Source organism: Cyclopterus lumpus, chromosome 6 (assembly GCF_009769545.1).
Source record: "Cyclopterus lumpus isolate fCycLum1 chromosome 6, fCycLum1.pri, whole genome shotgun sequence".
In the NCBI taxonomy this organism is placed as follows: domain Eukaryota; kingdom Metazoa; phylum Chordata; class Actinopteri; order Perciformes; family Cyclopteridae; genus Cyclopterus; species Cyclopterus lumpus.
In genome coordinates, this window is record NC_046971.1 from 11,794,025 (window position 1) to 11,815,020 (window position 20,996).

Below are 20,996 nucleotides of genomic sequence, written 5' to 3' on the forward strand. Positions count from 1 at the left end.
AACCTCGGCTGTTCACTAGCCTGCAGGCGCACAGTTGTGCTCCATTTTCCCCTACCCGAGCCTGCTGAGTTCAGCAGATTGGTGTGAATTGTTAGACGTTTGGACTGGAGGAACCACAGGACTATATTATCAGTACAGAGAGAAAGTCATTGACAGGAGACAGAAAACTTGAGTCAAGTAGTTAGTATCTGACATTGTCCCATACGCCTTCAAAGAGGATGTATTTAGTTTAAAAGCACGTCCCCAGTGTTGTTCTTTGTAAACAGTCAGAGAAAGATCATAGCTTATCAATATGATCTATAAACTGAACAGAAGTACTTAAAAAATATATAGTTTATTTAGGTTATTAAATTATAGGTTATTATTTTTGATGGCCTAACCTGCAGGTTGGAGTCCCACAATAAATATGAGGGCTCACAAGATGATAATGGTTTAAGCATTATATATGTGTAGAATTAGTCATACTTTCAACTATTCAAGCTTCCAATAAATCTTCAAATATATCAATGCGATTGATGTTTTGAGCGTTAAGCGTCACATATAGCCGCTGCTTTATTTTGAGGGGGGCATGTGCCAAATAGGATGGTAACTACTTTATTGAAGTGACACATTTGCTAAAAGAAATCCCCCTAAAAATCGTTTACATCATTTTTTACCAAAAGTCAGGGGCTTGAATACATTAATAGCCACAAGGCACAGTGAGAATAGTCTTGGCTATGTCAAGATTTCTTTTTGAGAGTCAAAGCATGATTAATCATTTTGGAAGCAAATGTAATTGTGTGAGGGCTGCCACAGGTCGGTACTCTAAAGTGCTGGAGTTTTACACAAATAAAATGTGCTCTGTTGAAAATGTGCAATCAAGACATCAATCGAGAGTTGCAATTAATTACTTAGAGGCGTTGCACAGCAGTGTCGTTCAGAGCGACACTATTTTAGGCTTTCCTTTGCAAACATTCAGAGGGAGAGGTTGGTATTTGCAGCTGTTCATTGCTTGAGTGTGTGTGTGTGTGTGTGTGTGTGTGTGTTTCAATCAATAAGCTCCGACGAGTTAATAGAGTCTTTGAGACTCATTACTTCTGAATGAATTTTTCCCCTTTGCAGCCTTTCCGTTTTCTCTCACTCAATCTCTTAACTCACAAACACACACACAAACAAAGCACCACCTCTCTGATTTAATTTCCATTTAACTAGTACCTAATGGGTTTACATTGTATTTTATTGCTTCTCAATTACAGGAGGTAGTATAATGAAAGATGCACCTTGTGATAGGTGCCCCACACTCAGTGAGAGTTACTTAGCTGGGGCTGAAGCCAAAGCTCTGTACTGTCTGTGTGAATGACCCCAACAGAGCGACCAGATACTTTCCTCTGTGCCAGTCTCTCTGCCTGACGTCTCTGTCGAGTCTGGCCATTCGGCTGCAAGGGCCGCTGCAGCCGGCGTCATGTACAGCATGCCTTCACTTCCATCTGAGGCCACTATTGATCGGTCTCATGATCTAATCCCCTCGCTCTGCGCTGCTGTCGAGACCACTTCGATCTTCCCTCAGTACTGCAGCTGCTGGCCTGTTGGATGTCTTTATGAACCTGTCCACACCTTACAGCTCTCATTTCCTCCACACATTGCTCTTAACAGTGTGTGTGTGTGTGTGTGTGTGTGTGTGTGTGTGTGTGTGTGTGTGTGTGTGTGTGTGTGTGTGCGCGCAAGTGCGTGTGCGTGTGCGCGTGCAAGAGTTGTGCAATGTTTGTCATATTCGTGCATTACCCTTAGGGTGTTGCCAATTTGATCCGCACATGCCGTGACCCTGGGAGAGAGTGAGGTAATGTCCGTCCTTGACTTACTCCACCACTGAAGCAGCCTCACTTCCTCATAAATACTTCAGAAGGTCCTCAGCATTCAAGGTTTAAAGTGATTTTCCTGAAATTAAGTTTCTGAGCTTGGAGTAATCCATCACTGCCATCTACTCTGCTTCCAGACGGGGTTTTTCTTTACAGGTTTATTAAATTAATACCTTTTCTGCCTGGCTTGTGGGAGCGGTCTGAATGAATTATTCCACACAGTATAAGTTGAATCATGCTTTTCAGTCCAAGGTAAGTGAGGTGTCTCTTGGAGTGTGTGCTGCTCATTCTGTTTTCTAAATAAGGGTCCACAAATGTGCGATGACTGTGTGTTGGGCGTATCATTAGGTAAATGTTTCTTATTCTTGGCTCTCCTCCACTGGCAGATGGGGGTTGACATTGTTCCTTGGGATCAAATCGGTGCTGGGGAAGATCTCCATGGTATCTGCTAATGATACCATTACCCTCCACCACCTCTTGGTCACCCCAGGTGTTGAGCCCTTAATCTGTTGTCATTGGCTGATACTGAGGGTTGCTGCAAAGGGCTGAGTTAGCCTCTGGGAGAGCATTGACCAAACGTGGCCAAGCTCCAGCCTCTCTGCTGACCTTGGTGAAGGATGGAGATGATGTGTAGCTGTGCTCTCTTCCTCACCGCAATGGTTAACTTTATATTTGGTTAAAATATATATATTATATTTTAGTATTATTATTAGAGTTTTGGCCATGATTCCTGTTCACCAAAGTAATTTCTAAGAAACCAGAATGTAGATTGCTCAAAATGTCAATGATAACCCCTCATAGTACCGAGTACAAGTACAGTTGGCCATAGTTGCACCAAAGAGTCGGTCAGTAACTGACTTTATAGTGAACAATTTGGGTAATCATTTTATTGCCAACTTTTTTTTTTCTCTTGGACATACAGGTGAAATGAGTCAACCAGTGACAGTCGATACAATAATTGTCTGCAATTCTTTTAATGATTCATTTAAGTAAAATGTTAAGCACAAATACCAAATCTCTTAATGTTTGCTCCTCAAATATACAGATTTGATACTTTTCATTGACTTTTAACATAATAAAGTGAACACTTTTGGGTTTTATACAAAACTAGACATCTGAACATGTCATTTTGGGATTCAGGAAATTGCAACAACCATTTTTTATATTTTCTGATCAATTAATTGACATACTTCCAAATATGTTTAACTAACTTGGGAGTTTGCTCATATCTGACGGCCAGTATTTAATGCCCGTTTGGACCTCTTTTCAAACAATGTTGCCACTTATGCAAATCTTAGCATTTAACTTGGTGGGTGCAGAACTTCTTTAAGTTTGGCCATCATCCTATTGGTAATACTAACCAATATATCACGACAAATAAGACAGAAGTTAATAAACTGGAATTATCCTTTAACTCAATCTGCATCTTTCTCTGTTCTTTATTTCTCATTCTTCCTTCTCCAACTCCCCCTCCTTCCTCCCTGGCTCTCTTTCCAGTTCACTTTTGGATGAACCCCAATGCCTTTAAACCAGCTGCACCCTGCTTCCTCTCTGTGTTTGCCTTCTTCATATTGAACTGAACCAAGAGGAGAGTAGAATACATTGCATCCTCTTTTGTCCTCTGACATACATTGCCAGTAGCTTTCCTCCTATGGGGACAGGTCACAACCCAACACACACACACACACACACACACACCTTTCTGTTTCTGCATCAGGTTAACTAAGCGTACATCTGAGTAGCGTGTGCGTCAAACACAGAGTTGTGACAGGAACGGAAAGCCCTGTGTGCCTCATGGAAATGTGCCATTGTTTATTGATGAAACATCTCCAGGAGTCTCAGTCACTCAGTTTCTGATTGGTGGAACTTGAAGGGGAGAGTAGGTATGGATTTAAGGCCGGTCCGACACTCACATCTTTAGAATCAATGTACCTGGACAAGGAGCCAGCACACGGGGGACACCAGGATACTCCAAACTAATGGAAAATAGATAGCAATGTGGAGGAAGGTGTTTAAAGCAGTTGCTGATTAACCAGTGGGAGAAATTACACATTCTAGGGTCAGGAATTAGGAGTGATGGTCTCTCAACAGCCAGCCAGGTGCAACTATACCCTCCAGATGGTGCATATGCAGCCCCACCGCCATGCCAGGAGAGTTGTATCATGCGGTCAGACAGCCAGCCAGCTAGCCAGCTAGCCAGCTACTCAGTCATCCAGAGCTACAACAAGAGTAGAGCCAGTGAGCTAACTACCAGCCTGGTTGTTAGCTAAACAGTCGCCCAGATGGGCATTCAGCTACCTGGCCAGTTTTCCCTCAGATACCTGTTTAGTCACCCAGTGATGCAGCAGGAAGGGGAATTAACACAGGAGACTCTTATCTAGCCTCAACCACACTTTATTTTAAGGTTATGGATGTGTAACAATCTGATTTGTGATGTCTCAACAAATGTAAAGACTAGGCTACAAGACCACTGTCAGTTATCACCTCCACTATAGATGATCTGCTATTTCAATCATTAAATCTATTAGAACTATACACACACAAGCATGTTCAGATAGGAAGAAAAACTATTTAGTGTTCAAATTTGGATTACAACAGACGTCATGTAATCCGTTTCCAAAAATAGGGAAACAAAAACTAATGGCTGTCACAGTAAGTGGACTACACTGCTTGGGGATGTACAAAAGGAGAGCTTTACCGGGAAGTGGAGGGTTGCAGGAGAGGCTAGAATAAACGGTTTTATTTATTGATACTAATATATCATCTCATTGCATGCAGAATGTATTTATGCTTCCCATCAAATTTAAGAGAGTGAATACATTTTTGCATGCATGCTCTGAATTTTAATGCAGAATAGTGCCCTCTGCAGAGAAATATTTAGAAGAACATTGACCGATAGAAAACAAACCAAAGTCAAGGTTGGATACGCTTCCTGATTTGTGTATCTTGATGTTTCTTGTGTTTTATTGATTTGACCTTGCATGCTGCCTGTCACATCGACACCAGTATTACATTTTGAAATAACACCGCAAAAAGACCCACCATTTATCTTTGCACACACAGCTCCTCTAACCACATGTTCTTCCCCTCTGTGTCTCTCACCCCCTCTCCCCCTGGTCAGGTCGAACTGGCTGAAGCCGTGCTGCGGGCGAAGGGCGGCGCTGTGGCAGGTCTGTCTGCTGTCGGCGGGCTTCAATTGTTTCCTGGTGGCCTGCGTCATTCTGGTGGTGGTGCTGCTAACGCTGGAGCTGCTCATTGACATCAAGCTGTTGCAGTGTGAGTGGAAGAACACAAGACGGTGTAAAGCCACCTGAGATGATCAATATAATAAGAAAGTGGTTTTGGGGACAGTATATTGTTGAAGTAGCTTGTTACACTCATTATGTACAGTCCTGGTTTGCAATAGCATTTTGGAAGAGGGAGAAAAGTGGACTACTCAGCACAGTTGTTTAGTAATACTATACAAAGGCAGTGGGTCAATGCATTGACTCGAGATCTACAGCATGATAAAGGAGTACGTTTACTAGAACTTTAATTTGCACGAAAACTGCAGATAGATCTTGTATATTTAATATTGTTTGACTGAGCTGCAATTTGAATGTCATTTTATAAAGCTATAAAGCGTGCAACAAAAAGGTGAAGGTATTTCTTTAATTATGTATAGGCACCATTTACCTGCACCTGGCAATATAACGCCGGTAACAGCTGTTACCAATATACTCGAAACAAGCAGCACAGACACCTGCCTTTTCTCAGAAGCCTTTTTTATGGCAGCTAATGTGTGTGCGTGTGTGCGTGTGTGTGTGTGAGAGAGAGAGAGGAAATGACCAAAGAACACAGATTGATGGACAAAGATCACGTATGTCAGCGTGTGCAAAAGGTCTACATTTAACTGTATAATGAGTTTGTGTCACTGATGATCTATCGTGGGACCAGAGGCTCTGATCAATCATGGTCTGGGAAATATAATTAGTATTCCCAAGTTAACACTAGTCGTCAAGTAGTGAAAATACCACCCTGACTCATGTCACCCCAGTATTGCCTTCATTTACATCATCTGGTATGGTTCGAGACATCCTCATTTATTAAAAGTGGAAGGTTAGGGGTCATACCTGTTGCTCCGGCTTTATCCAAATTGCATGTTCCCCTGGGACTGACTGACTACATGTGCAAGACATAGGAAAAGTGAAACAAATTTGTGAAGGTAGATTAGGGGGCAAAGAAATCCGGCTGGTGGATGAATGTGTGGAGGACTTGAGGAAGATGAATGGACTAAAAGACAGATCACTGAACACAGCAAACGCAGACAGATGGGGGGAGAGGTAAAGCGTGAAGAGAAATGCCTCAGCTGTCAGCCGAGTGCTGTTTCAGGCTGTTCACAATTAGCTTGATGAATAGACAGGAAGATACATGCATGTACAGTATGTTTTGAATTACTATGTGCCTCTGTCTGCATTTATGTATGTATGTGTGTGTGCATGAATGTGCTCATTTTTTTCCACTTTACAGCACCCTATCAGTGCTACTCAGTGGGTAAAAGCTGTTAGAAACACCAACAAGAAACAAAAAAATACATCTTTCACTACTTAATGTCACTGTCCTTAAAAATAACCAGTTATTCTGTTTTATTCCTACAGTTAATAACGCATTCCACTTTGCCAGCATCATCCACTGGATCAGCCTGGCTATTCTCTCTGTGTTCTTCACTGAGGTGAGTCTCTATCTTCCCCTTGACCAACACAAACACAGTCTCACTTACGGCTGATGCAGCGGCCTGTCGATTAATGCTGTGTTGTGCAGTATGTGGGGCGAGTGAGGTACGTGGACAAATCCTTATTAGAATACTAACAACACCATGAAACGCCTTGTGTCCTCTGTCACAGCTTGATTAGATTTTGATTAGTTGAGGTGGACTTGTGTACGACTCTATTAAAAGTGTGTTCAAGGGAAGTGATTACAAAATCACATCAGTATTCTGAAAAACAACAACATATAACTACTGTTGTTAATGCTGGCACAGTTGGTCCCTCTTGGGTTGTTCGCTTGATACGCAGCACAAACACTTTAAAATGCAGATGGAGCTTTTTCTGTTTAAAATCATTTCTAGGCCTCAAGTGCGCTGTATTGATTACCATTTATTTCTCCAGCCAGCCACATTTGTCTTAGTTCTCTACACTTGACCGCCCCGCCGCTAACCTATGTGTAGGTGGAGTTGTTCTCTACTTATCAATAAAAGCAGCCCAGTGATGCATCGAAGGAGTAGAATCCAGAAATCGGTGCAACCTTGAATTTCTGAAACGAGGAAGGCAGAGGAGGAACAGCGACAGAGGGAGAGTTGTTTGCTCTCTGCAGCCCCTGCTGCGTCAGCAGAAGGAGATAAATGCAGTGCCTCTAATTGTTTGGATGAAATCATATCGCGCTGCCTGTGATATACATGAATATGATGTCATTGATTAATTACCAGTGGAGGGATGAAAGAAGTCTGAATCGCAATTGCAAATACCTCTTACTGGGACTGTCACATTAATTATTGGGAAGTACTACCCAGTAGGCTCAGCCTACATCATCCAGTCTCCCTCTATTTAACTGCCATTGTTTTCTTCCATCTCACCCTGTGTGTAACCTGCTGTTTGTCTCCATCTCTGTCCCCCTGTCTGTCTCAGACGGTGTTCAGGATCGTGGTGTTGGGGATATGGGATTACATAGAGAACAAAGTAGAGGTAAGCTCCCATGGGTCCCATTAGTCGTTACTCTGGGCTCTTTTCACTGCAGTGTCATTCCCTCAATGTCATACCACTGTGGAAGCTACAGACATAACAACAGCAGCTGTGTGTGTGTGTGCGCGTGTGTGTGTGTGTGTGTGTGTGTGTGTGTGTGTGTGTGTGTGTGTTCGTGTTCTCAGGTGTTTGATGGAGCTGTCATCGTCCTCTCTCTGGCCCCCATGGTGGCCTCCACAGTGGCCAACGGCCCCAGCAGCCCCTGGGACGCTATCGGTCTCATCATCACACTGCGAATCTGGAGGGTCAAGAGGATCATTGATGGTGAGGCTGGGAGTGGCCAATGTCCTTTGTATTATGTCCTTTACTGTCAGGTCACAGAGATAGATACTGCAGTGTGCTCCCTGCGGTATCGGCTACATTCAATATTGAGCTTGTTTGCTCAATTATGTGTCCGTCTTTTTTCTTTATTTTTCACCAGGTAGTACATCCCCCGTCGTAATGAACCCACGGTTTGAAGCTCAAACAACAGCTGTTGCATGCAAATTATTTTTATCATATAGGTGCACACAGAGTATTTTATTTATTAGGACACCTGCTTTTTTGAACAGTGTTGCTCCCCCTTGTGGTTTTTGAATATAGTACAGTACGTGTTTAAAGAGATGATACATTGTGGTCGACACAATGCAATAAAACACAGCCACAAATGAATGCTTTAAAGTTCCTAAGCATTAACTGAAGTCTTACAATGGTAGTATAATTTGCAGCATCCATTGTGCTGTTGTATTGTCCCAAGTGTGTACAATATGTTAGTCGAAGTCCTTTGTCATGTGCTCGTGGATGTGGCAGAAATATTTAGAAAAGGTGTGCGCAATAATACCCAATCTGCAAGATAAACTTTTGGAGGGGGAATGAATGAATTAAGTCAATGTAAGGTTCATTTTAAATTAAGATTGATACACAAGATGAACTCTTTCTTTTGACTGACTATCATATATTGTTTTAGCCTATGTGCTACAAGTGAAGGTGGAGATGGAGCTTGAGATCCAGCAGTATGAGAAGGCCAAGGCGGTGAGGGAGGAACAGCTGGACCGGCTCACCCAGATCTGCCAGGAACAGGCAGTATGTCCTCTTATCTTTCTCATATATATTTGACCTTACAGGAGAGATGGGGACCCCAGTCACACACACAGTGACTTGAGACTTTAAGTGGACTTTCCCCTCAAAGAATTGAGACTTGACTTGATTTTGCAACTTGGACTTACAGTCAATTATAACTTGTCATTCGTTGGAGACCCCCTGTAATTATACAATAAGGTTGTACTCAATACAACACAATCTCCTTGTATTGAAAAATAGGTTACGTAAATAATAATGCTTAATAATAAACAATATTTCCTATTACCTTGAATGACATTAGTCTATATCCATTTTTAGGACCAAAATACAGTTATTAACTTAAAAGAACATTTTTCATTGTGTTTTTTTATTTTGCACTGTTTAAATGTTAAAGTGATCATTTATCAAGAAACTAATTAATATTGACACAATATGCAATGGCTAGTGGAGCGGTGATAATACAATACATGCTTTGAAATCCTTAGATATGGCTATGAAATGTTCTAAGCAGACCAGACGGTATCCAGCAGATGGCATTGCCTTCTTTATAACCATAAGAGGTTGAGACCACTCACATTTGCATCTCTGCCTTCAATTCTACAATCTATAGCTGCATCTAATCAGCAGAGGGCAGCAAAGCACTATGCAAGAAACAAAAAAGTACTTAAAAAGGCATCTCATTTTATTACTAGATAATAGATTTACAGAAGTCTTGTGGGTATCGGATATCCAGCACTTTGCATTATCTCAAAGCAATCTATTGACTATTTCACAATTTGATAATGATAGTTCTAATATTGTTAGTAAGTACTATATTATTATTATTATATTAGTGAGCTGAGGAATAACTTTGCCTTTTATAGGTGTGACTGCAAGTGAATCTGTGCTCTGTATTTCATAAATGTCTGCCCAGAGGAGGAGAACTACTGTATGTTCAACTGTTATGCTGCAAATGTTAGAAAGGTTGGAAATGTGCACATAAACTCACTGGAATGTATATGTAAAGTTGAACTGTAAGCAAGCAATATATCAACATATTAGAGCAAATAAAATGCTTGGACAATAGGAGATGGAATATTAGTGAGTAGAATATACTGTTCTATATGTTTTTACTTTGAGGATTTCTTCACAGTCATCCGATTAGTCCTTCTTTCATTTCAGTTTGAAATCAGGCAGCTGAGGGCCCACCTGGCCCAGCAGGACCTAGATCTGGTAGCAGAGCGTGAGGCAGCCATGCAGATCCACCACATGTGGGGTAAACAGAGCGGCAGTTTCCAGGAGGTGGATGCCTCTGAGCATCACGGGCCAGCTAAAGCCAGAGAGCCACGGGGGCCTGCAGGTAATGTCTGGAACACCCAACTTCATTGTATTACAGGCTATCAAAGACCTCTCTGCAACATGAGGGAGGGTCCAAGCTGCGCTTTCTGTGCTACGTCATGTCCACACCCCTCAGGTTCTTGAGCCTTTCAAGATATTGTGGGGCTGAAGTGGTAGAGAAGTTGGCTCATGCTGGAAGGTTAAATAAAAACAAAAGAAGAAAAGTTAACAATATATGGATACATTTTTCTTTTAATTATCTCAGTTATATCTCGATACTGGTATATCACGACACCACTAGTCATTGTATGGTATGTAATCGAAATATTGTAGTATAGTATGTCATTAAACATCATAGTAAAATATGGAATACAAAGTAATAATACAGTATGTCATAAAAAGTATAAACTATAGCGTGTCATGAAATTTGTATAGTAAGTCATTATAAATCATAGTGTAGTAGGTCACAAACAAGTCAGTATAGTGGGCCATACGATGTCATAAAACTGTAGCAGCATTGTATATTACATTACCGGTATATTGCAACACCCCTAATGTACATTTATAATGTATTTGAAAATACAAATAATCAATTTTATCAAATTACTCATTATAGTCCATATTTTCAAGGCACTCACTACATACCATGTAATTAAAGTACTCATTACATACAAAGGTTGCAGGTTTCAATTCTTACGGTGTTTTTGGAAGATTAAAAAAGAAATCCTTCCTCATCCTAAACAGCAACACTCATCAGAAAAAACACAATACTAATATTGTTTCAAAGGCATGTAACATATATATGGTAGTGTTGTTTCAGTAGACCTTTATGGTTATTGAAAGAAACCAAAATTAGCACAACATATCCCTGCACGAACCAGACACCTCTACAAATAGCAAACAGCCCCTTGCCTGAAGCTCCATCCTGGGCTGTAGGACAGTGTATTAATAGTCGGTGTCGTTTTGTCAAAAGCATTCGTCTCACTACATTAAATTCTGGTGCCACACCCAGATGGACTATAAACTGTTCGTACACTGACAGGTCATAACTTACAGGACTTCAAGCAGCAAAGCGCTGTCAGGCCTCAAAACACGGAGGCTTTTGCTTCATCAAATCATAAATCAAAGTGTGACCTGCCATACATCTGAGCCAGGGTGTTTCTAGTCAGACATCCTTTTAACTGGGGCTGCTCTTCATACACTCATGTGGTATTGATCACCTGGAGATGGTCCCTGTCACTGTTCAGAGTAAACAACGGGGTAATATGTGAAACAATTGAATGTAAGCCATTGAACAGTCCTGTGGGACCTTCACTAGCACTTAAAGGAAACACATGGACTGATTTAGGATCTGGGCACCACATCCACACTAAGTGTTTCTCATTAATGCTTAAGCAATTTTTTTGGAAATGGAAAAGTTTTCTCATTTTACCTTTTGTAATATGGGGCGATTCTGCTTTGTGACTGAGCAAAATAATAACTTTGGCTTTTAGACTGTTGGTTGGACAAAACAAGCAATTTTATTCAAATTATTAACTAAAATTAAAATAATTAGCTGCATGACAATATTCAGTACCATGAGCTTTCTAGATAACATTTTACTTGTAGGCCCCCTATTTAGAAATTGTAAGCAGTATAAAAACATGTAATACATTGTTTATAAAACATGAATGTAGTTGTAAGCAGATTTAATACTATACTGTATAGTATGTGTCAGAAATTATATAAGACATGTTTTATATTGTGCATTTTATTATATTATTCATTGAAATATAGTTGTGTATTAACACATCTGCTTTATAAACAATTCATTAAGTACATACTAAAGTAAAGGTAATGTTGCCCCTTTCGATTGTCTAACTATAACCAACCTAAATAGAGTCTAAATAATTAAAAAAGTTACTCATTGAACTCAAGTGTCCATTTTGAATCCTCTTCAGATCGCCACGGTCAGGATGACATGAACAACTACATCAGCCAGTACTACAGCGAGGCAAGCAGCGGTGAGCATCAACACGACCCTGCTTCACTCTTTTCCACAGGCCATGTAGCACCACAATGTTTCAAGGCCCTGTGCATTATGTTCTTGTAGATATGGGGATCCCAGACCCTGCACGAGTCATTACCACAGCAGCCATCGATGTGCACCTGCCCAACAACCCCAGCCAGCTTCCCCCCTCTTTGGTTAGTGCAGACGCTCTGTCGTCCAGTCGCTTGCAGCGCACCGGCAGCTCCGTCAGCGAAGCCTCCACCACCACAGTGTCCCGCAGCAGCTTCAGCATCCAGCAGCACAGCATCAGCAGCCACACGATGGGCTCCACCACAGATTGCAGCTCTACGGTGCGCGAGGCCTCCACCTCCACAGATTACAGCGACCAACGCTGCTACCCGCCACCGTACAGCAGCCCCCTGGCCCTGGGCACTCAGCCGCGTGGCAGTCCCAGCGCTGTGATGCAGGAGCTGCTCTCCTCTCTTTCTGAGAATACCTGTCTCACCCAGAAGGGCCTAGACCCTGTCAACCTTAAACCACCCAGCCCAGCGGGTTCCACCAAAACCAGCCCTGAGATAGAGCACAGGGTGAACATCTATAACAAGAGGAACCAGGAGAGCAGAGTTGGGCTGCACTCTAAGCCGCTCATCCATCTGCAGGGCAAAGAGCCTCTTCTAGAGGAGAAGTACAGGCTGATGGAGCCAGTAGACATCCCGGTCAACAGTATGTCAGAGACATAAGACTCTGCCCAACACGTGGACTTCACAGGACTCGCTCTGCAGATCAACTGCAAAAATGAACGCTCAACTAAACTCTGGTGTTGTTGGGAGTCGCTGGCACATAAACGGTGTCTGTCATCCTCTTTGTACTGTTGAGGACTGAGGATGAACTTGCCAGAGCAGCACAAAAACAGAGGGCATGAAGACTGGAGAAGGCAAATGTGTTATCAGGCACCACTTATCAGGAATTGACACTCACAAAAACACTTTGAGTTTTATGAAAAATTCTACCAAAAGAAACCAGCAACAGGGCTCGAGCCCTGAACTTTTAAGAAAACTGGTTTTGCGTAGAAGAAAAAGAAATCTGGCTTTTTATATATTAAGTTATGGTTTCATGAGGTGAGATGAGATCATGAGGGCCACAAACTGTGAATCAAACTTTCCATTAGCTACACGGCATGGTTATATCATCATATGTGCAGGTGTATCTGCGGTTTTGATAGTCAGTTTAGTCTCTAAAATCTCACAAAGAACAGTCCTTTGATGGCACTGCTGCAGGGTACATTGGATCAGTCACAACTTCTTTCTAATCTTTGTCTTTCTATATTAGCAATGTTAACATTTGTATCCTAATTCCATCAGTAGAAAGAGTGTGGCAGACTTGACTGGATGACTCAAGAGATGCAGTGTTTATATCCAGGTGCCATGACTGAACTCCAACCAAACCCAGCTGTCAGTGATTTCGCAAACTAAAGTATGTCCAACACTTACCAAATTAATTGAAAGCTCCCTGTACCTGATGGATCATTCAGGTCTAAAATATTACTTTTTTATGCTTATGTTTAGAAGCTGTGTACATATTTCAGAGTGGGTTTATCACAGCCGGACTTGAAGTGACGCTACACTAAAATGTCAAAAAGAAAAATATAGCATGAACCTTCAAGATTTGCCTCTTATTGAAACCAACCCTCTTTGTTGTACTGTTGACAGACATTTTCTATCTTGATCGTGGAAAGAGGGCGTTGCAAAATGAATCCAATAAAGAGAAAACATGGCAAAATGAACTAGTTATTAGTTGTCAATTTAATACATTATTGTCCAAGAGCATCTCAGCTAGTACACATCCTCTAAGTTAGCATTAAAGAGCTACATCTTACAGTCAACGAGGTCAGAGACAAGTCAGGCCTTCCAGAGATACCCTTTGCCTTTATTTTTATATTGAGAAGATCTTCCTTTTCCAGTCAGGAGATGTTGATCAATTATTATTTCTGCATGTAAACACATACAGCTTCAGAGATTGGTTAAGGCAGTGGCTATGTGAGCCTGTGGTCGCGCCCTCTATTCTTCTTACTGCAGGTTCCAAGTATGACGACTTTGGGTCTCCTCATTTGTCCAGTGCTTTAGTCATCTCAGGAACAGCCTGGAGAGAAAACAGTGGAGAGACTTAAAAATAAAAATGGTAAAGAAAACATTTTACACTGACTTTTATAGCAGGACCAAACTCAGAGAATATTTTCTTGTTAGGTGTATTTACTGCAGGAGTCAAATGACCATGTTTGTAATTGCTCCTGTGTACTTTTAAATGAGTCACTTACTGAGCTTAAAAGAAAAAGAAAAAATTGTTGACTTATTTTAGGCATTTAGACATCTATTGAAGTCCACTTGAAATATGTCCAGGCATTAAATGTTCTCCAGCGCTTGTCATGTTTTATACACAGCATATTCCATAAAATAAGATTTATTAGTTTATCAAACAAACCGTCATGCATGCTGGTGCTCAGGGTAGAAATGAGCACACTAACTTTCATCAGATGTATCAAAGCCACAGCAGGCAGCACACATTTATCAGTGTTTGCAAGGTTGACAAATGCAGAGCAAGAAAAGGTGAGGCATCGTGCCCATAAATTAACACACTGATAATGCCAGTCGTGTAGCTTTGAAGAAGACGCATTCAAAAAGCCTTACGTGGTAGATAGGAGTACAAAATTACTCAAGCCACTTCAGAATTGAATCATCAGTCACTGCCTGAGTTTGTCCGAGGTATCAATTGTCCTTTCTGGGGTAAAGTAGAAAGCCCATCCATTTTAAATCAGCTATCTGAGAAGTGATCACATGTAAGATGATCTCACCCCGTAGGTCACAACTCTACTGCCACTAGCTATTATTACTAATCACTTCTACAGAGTTTGTCAGGACACCTGGGCTGCTCATGAGAGGCTAAATAAAACATGACCAACAGGACACACATGAAAATATAACCGACTAAGCTTTCACAAGGAGCACTGGACTCCAGTGTTAGTTGTGCCAACACTCCTGGCTCACTCACCCCAAGTACCAGCTAGGTACAAGAAAGCAACTAAGCGTGTAAAAAGCCTGGCAAGTAGGAGCTCAATGCAAAACTGAAGCCACTTTTCAAGTGACCATTAATCACTTTTAATATATGTTGATGTCCTAATGTGTTTCTCTCTTCATGGCAAACTCAACCACAACTCTCTTCTGAATCATTCAAGAACTTAATGATTCAACAGTTCAGTGAGAAAGCAAATGTTATACTCCGACTGTGACTCTGGACCCCAAAGTCCAGCAGAAGGTGAATGAGTTGTGTGTGTGTGGTTGTTTCCGAATGTAAGATCGCGGTGGCGTTCACAAACACTTACCTTAAAAAGATCAGCGACCAAGCCGTAGTCAGCCACCTGGAAGATTGGAGCCTCTGGGTCCTTGTTGATAGCAACAATAGTCTAAATAGAAAAATAAAACAGAAGACAAATGAACAAACTGTTAACTGCCTGTGTCTTATGCTGAACCAAAAGCAAATAAACTATAATCAAACAGAAAAAAAGAATTAGGCTTAATTGCAAAATGTCAAAGACATGATGACATTTGGTTCTTAATTAAACAATTAAGTATTAAACAATACAGAATACTCAAAACATATCAAATGGTATAGCAACCCGAGTTATGTGGCCTCGTCTTGGAGCAAGGCAACAGCTGTTTTTACAAACCCTTTCAAATGTCTGGAACCAAAGTCTAGACAGCTGCAGCTACCTGATATCAGTTTTCATAAAATCTATATTAAAAGTGGAAAACGTTATTACATTATTTGAAACGCATAGAGAAAAAAAAAGAAACTGAAAGAAGTTAAGAAAGGGGAGGTTTATTCATGTGTCTCCAGTGACTTTACCTTGCTATCTTTCATTCCAGCCAGGTGTTGAATAGCTCCAGAGATACCGACAGCTATGTACAACTCCTGTGGACACGAACAGAAGACAACCATACAAGTCACTTGATTGTAGGCATGAAGTCTAATCTCAAGCCTTTGGAAAAGGTAGACCTCAGGACTACGAGCTGAATGATGGTATGATGACCACGGTGTGTAATCTATCAGAGGGTGCTGGGGCAAGTGTGCAAAGGGTCAGCCAAACACATATCTCCACACACCAGCTGGGAAAACCATCTCTACCATATGAATATTTCAGTGCCTATTTAATGTTGCAGGTGAAGTCGCAGAAGAGACAAAGAAGCAACATATTCCGAAGGGATTATGAAAGCTCACGGGAATGGACACTTTGAGCAAGGTGCTTTTGGTCATTCCAACTAAATCTATATTTTCTTTTTAGCGATAGAACACAAATAAACACATGTCTGTGGTCCATATTGAGTCTCCATTACATACATTTAAACACAATCTCTGGATCGATTTAAATCATCTAAGAGTGCAAAGAAAGTTGCTGTGATGGTAAGTGACCAGCATTTTAAAACTACACTCAAACTGCCAAGCTGTTTCACACTTTGTTCAGAGACAAACTGCTGTTTAAATACACTTGATTCTGATGTTTACATTCAATTTTGTGACAATACATTTTTAATTAATCAGCCGATAAGAGATTATTTACATGTGTACATAAACATCTTTCATTGTACCGACTACACATTTTAGAATGGGGGGTGAGAAACTAAACTAGATTAATATCATACTTAATCAACTTAGCTAAATTCAACAAGCTTGTCATAACATTTAGAAAATCCAATTTGGACAATGTGGCCTGGTCTGAGGCCATGCCCAGATATCCACTGCACTCTGCTTTAATGGATCAGCTAAATCATTTAGGGCCCTAAATGTGCCATCAAGTACATTTTGCAGGGCCTAATGTGTGGATAATTACAGCTGGGGTAACCCGGCTGAATCACATAATGGGAAGTTAACCTTTTTAAAAAGGGCAGAGCAGCCGCCCTGAACATACTGGATTGCAACCGTGCTGTGTAATGGTAAACAGGGAATTGTCAAAAGCAACCGATTAGTCCACTGATCTGAGTTCAAGTGTTTCTTGACTTTAAACATGATATTGAAGCCAACTCTTTTGAATTTTTGTTTCATTACTTCACTTTCACAAATTAATGACTTACCGGTGCTACAATCTTGCCCGTCTGCCCAACTTGCATGTCATTGGGGACATAACCAGCATCCACTGCTGCTCTGGATGCACCAACTGGAAAAATCATATTATAAAATGTAAACTTGTAATACATTTTTTGAAAAAAAAAAAAAAAAAAAAAAGGTAAACAAAATTACGATTATAAATAACAAAACGTAATTATATTTTACCGGCCGCATTCATCTTGTCAGCAAGGTCATAAAGCAGCTTGAAGTTCTCTCCACTCTTCAAGCCTCTTCCTAGGAAAAGAAAGCACCATTAGGCTACTTTGTGAAAGAATGAATGAATTCCCAACAAACCCCAACAACTACTGCAAAAAGTGACAAACAAATGATGACCTTGCTTTGGCCCTAAATTGTAACTCAGAACACAAAAAGACATCTCACCTCCTGACACCACAACTTTAGCGCTGGTCAGATCTGGGCGGTCGCTCTTTGTCAGACTCTGTTCCAGCCACTCAGAAACTCCAGCGGGAGAAGGAGCAGCAACTACAGGCAATAAATGAGGGGATCACAGATTAAAATGATGAACAAATAACATTTATAGTTGTTTCTTTGTGGTATATTGTATCTTTTTTTCGTTAAAAAAAACAAACAATACTTTCGCATAAATACTTTTGCATAATTTCGCAACAAGTCATATCTTTGCATGCACTGTCTCTGAGCTCTCTGGAACAATCAGTAACGCTACTGTACCCTCTTCTAATGCAGCACTTCCTCCCTCCGTTTCAGCCGCCTCAAATGATGTCCCTCTGACCGTGAAGATTTTGACCGACTCATTACATTTCACTGTGCTGAGAGCATTTCCTATATAAATCAAAACATAATTAACATTTGAAAAGCACAGAGAAATAATATACAAACTTTTCAGAGAAAACTCCTGTTGCAAAATATTAGCAGCGCTCATCTGCATCATATCAATGCTGTTCTTAATCCAGGTATCATGATTTAACACTTCTTCTGTAAGTAAACAATGTGTAATTCTTTACCGTGATTAAAAAAGGGCTTACCAGCATAGATTGTTCTGACAAAAGTGTCTGGAGACTTGATCTCAATAATATCTGAAACTGGAGCAACATCCAACTTGGCAGCTACTCTGGGAAGCAGGTTCTGGTGAAAGAAATGGTGACTAAGCAGGGAAATGTGCAATGAATCAAAGAATCAAAAGGAGAAAGGGACTGCAGTTCATAGACGGACAATGTTTTGTGGATGATGATAATTTATTTATTTATTTATCTCTCTCTCTCTATATATATATTTTTTTTTTTTTTTTATTTTTTTTTTTTTTAATATAAATCTTGTGACTTTTTTACGTCATACTATGACTTCTAAAGACTTTGTATATGACATAGTACAATGAGACTTTTTTTCTGATGGACTACACTATGACTGGGGGTGTGGCAAGATATATAGGGTATTGACTATGATCGGGATATTAAGAAATTAAATACTGGCATCATGTTAATAATACACATTATAATGTCATGTTAATAAGCCAGCTACTCTTAAATATTTCAAAAATAAGACAAAATGCACAGGAAAAAAGTTTGGCCAGGATAATTGTGTAGTGAAAATATGATGTTTGGACAGCCCTGATTTCAACATCTACAAATTGTACAGGAATCACTCTGCATTACTTACCTTTCCAAAGGCAGATGCACCAGCACAGATGTGGGTGAAATTGAATTTCTTTTGAGTTTCCAGGATAAGCGGAGTCAACTCCTCTGAGGAAAGAAAAAGAAAAAAGTATCAAAATCAGATATCAACACAAATGATTGCTGCTGAGCCCAATCTAGATAACTTAAACATATAAGTATGGATCAAATGGAAAAACAAAGTCCCCTCCATCGGTTACTTCTTCCAAGATGCCCTTGAACATAACATCAACCAGCTATGCAAATATGAATCAGTTTGTAAAAAAACAAAACAGACATGTTCAGTATATATTTGCTCTGTGAGTGACAGTTAACCAACAATAGGCGGCAAGTTTCCTTTCTGTTACATACCTGGCAGGGCACCTTTGTAAGAATCATGTTGAGCAACCAGAACCTTCTTCACACCTTGTACTTTACTGATTTGCTCTACAACCTGAGAAGACAGAAAGAAAAGTCTGGTTTCCTGGTGACCTTCTATATAGACTTATTTGTCCATGTATGTTCAAAATGCGATGTATACATTCTTCACGATGTTGTGTTTTTATTTATCCATGTCACTGCAGAATGGTGATGCCAAAACAGCCGTTGTGCAGATCAATTTTTAAAAAAAAGAAGCTTTGCCTACCTGTGTACAGTTTGTTCCAGCAACCAGACAAGTCACATCACCCCCCAGCTTACTGGCAGCAGTGATGGCATTGAGTGTAATAGGGGTTAATTTTTCATTGTTGTGCTCTGCAACCACCAAGGTGCTTTGAAACCTTTGGAGGACACTAGTCTGTTGGAAGAAATGTCAACATATCAGTATACACTTATGTATCAATAAAACCAACAATCTGGCGGTGATGCCTTTTCAACCGCCTGCCAGACAGTGTATAGACAACAATTAAAGTTGTGTGTATAAATCAACATGGAGAGGACCAGAGCTGGGAAAGGTATCACTGAAAATGTGAAACATTCTTGTTTTTATATTGGTAAATTAACAATCCATACCAATAGGAAGTAACAATTGCTAAGAAACCTTTTAATTTTTGAGTAATTTCTGATGGCATTATTTAGATGTGAAAGATGTGTTGTATTTTCATTTGATTGAAATGCAATATCACGCAGCAAGGTTAGTGCAAACACTAATTGTTACAGGGCATCAGTACAACCTTTGAACCTGCTACATCAGGTTCTGTCAAAGTAAAGCAGGATAATACCAGCTGCACCTGGACATGACTGGACACTAGCAGTCTATGAAGGTCATTCAAATCAAGTCAAACTAATAAAACATAAAAACATGAACCCCACACACGCTCGGATACTCAGTGAGCTATTACAGCCTTTACTGGCACACGCCTCACAGGAGATTCAATGTTTTAGGGAAAACAAGTCAGTTTCGTAACTGCTGTTAAACGTCGGTTGCATAAATGCTAAGCTAGCTATGCTAACACCAGATAGCACGAGCTCAAACACAACGACTGTGACGTTAAACGTCACCATATTCTCTCAACATCACAAGGTGTAAGTCATATAAAGTTGTGGACAAAAGCCGTCGCATATAAATTGAAAAGTGACCCCACTGCACGACGTGCACGGCGTCTAATTTAGCGCGCAAGCTAGCAACAAAACAAACAAACATAGCTAGTATTTTTTACTGTGCTCGTGCGAGAAAACATCAATGCAACATCTCTATAAGTGACGAGGCTATAAGTGTCCTCACCAACTGTCTCAGGCTTGTCTTGTTGAACGCTCTGTTCATCTTGGAGCCTTCTGGCTGCTCGCTCCTCCGTGGCAGGTACAAATCTGTGTCAAAGGTAATCTGACGTCAGCTCGCGACGTCGAAAACGCGAACTTCCGGTCAATCTCTTACTTTGCAGAAAAGCAAACAATTGCGACCGTTATTTCATAATAAACATTAGGTTGATGCTGTATTGTAACAAGTTAAACATGTGGAAACATTCACGATTCATTGATTCGTAGGATTCACAACAAGGTCATCTAAGGCTGATATGTTTGTTCAATTTCTCCCTCGTAGGCAAAAGAAAGTAGGAAGACACTTCAAACTAAAGTCTATTTTCCAGTTCCTATTTTAATAGTGTAACTTTGAATGCAACTAATCAATCCAGTACAGACCAAACAAATAATTACAATTCATAAATAATTCATTAAATAGTATAGAACCCTGTATTTAGTTGCAAATACATGAAAGAAAAACAATAAGCGACAATAT

At 40.5% G+C, this 20,996-nt stretch overlaps 2 protein-coding genes across 2 annotated transcripts; one reads left to right on the forward strand and one right to left on the reverse strand.

The window, feature by feature from the left end:
- Positions 1 to 1,893: 1,893 nt before the first annotated feature.
- tmem266 (transmembrane protein 266) lies at positions 1,894 to 13,747 on the forward strand. The gene is made up of 9 exons (XM_034535753.1): positions 1,894 to 2,087; positions 4,957 to 5,111; positions 6,473 to 6,546; positions 7,499 to 7,555; positions 7,738 to 7,876; positions 8,559 to 8,674; positions 9,833 to 10,010; positions 11,929 to 11,991; positions 12,081 to 13,747. The coding sequence occupies exons 1-9, from the start codon at positions 2,071 to 2,073 to the stop codon at positions 12,716 to 12,718; spliced, it is 1,437 nt and encodes a 478-aa protein (XP_034391644.1). The 5' UTR covers positions 1,894 to 2,070; the 3' UTR covers positions 12,719 to 13,747.
- A 14-nt stretch (positions 13,748 to 13,761) lies between these two features.
- etfa (electron transfer flavoprotein subunit alpha) lies at positions 13,762 to 20,620 on the reverse strand. Its single transcript, XM_034535752.1, has 12 exons — positions 20,487 to 20,620; positions 19,410 to 19,559; positions 19,136 to 19,217; positions 18,771 to 18,853; positions 18,140 to 18,239; positions 17,826 to 17,936; positions 17,517 to 17,618; positions 17,301 to 17,369; positions 17,102 to 17,184; positions 15,879 to 15,944; positions 15,355 to 15,435; positions 13,762 to 14,117 (listed from the first exon to the last, which is right to left on the reverse strand). The coding sequence occupies exons 1-12, from the start codon at positions 20,523 to 20,525 to the stop codon at positions 14,082 to 14,084; spliced, it is 1,002 nt and encodes a 333-aa protein (XP_034391643.1). The 5' UTR covers positions 20,526 to 20,620; the 3' UTR covers positions 13,762 to 14,081.
- Positions 20,621 to 20,996: the final 376 nt, after the last annotated feature.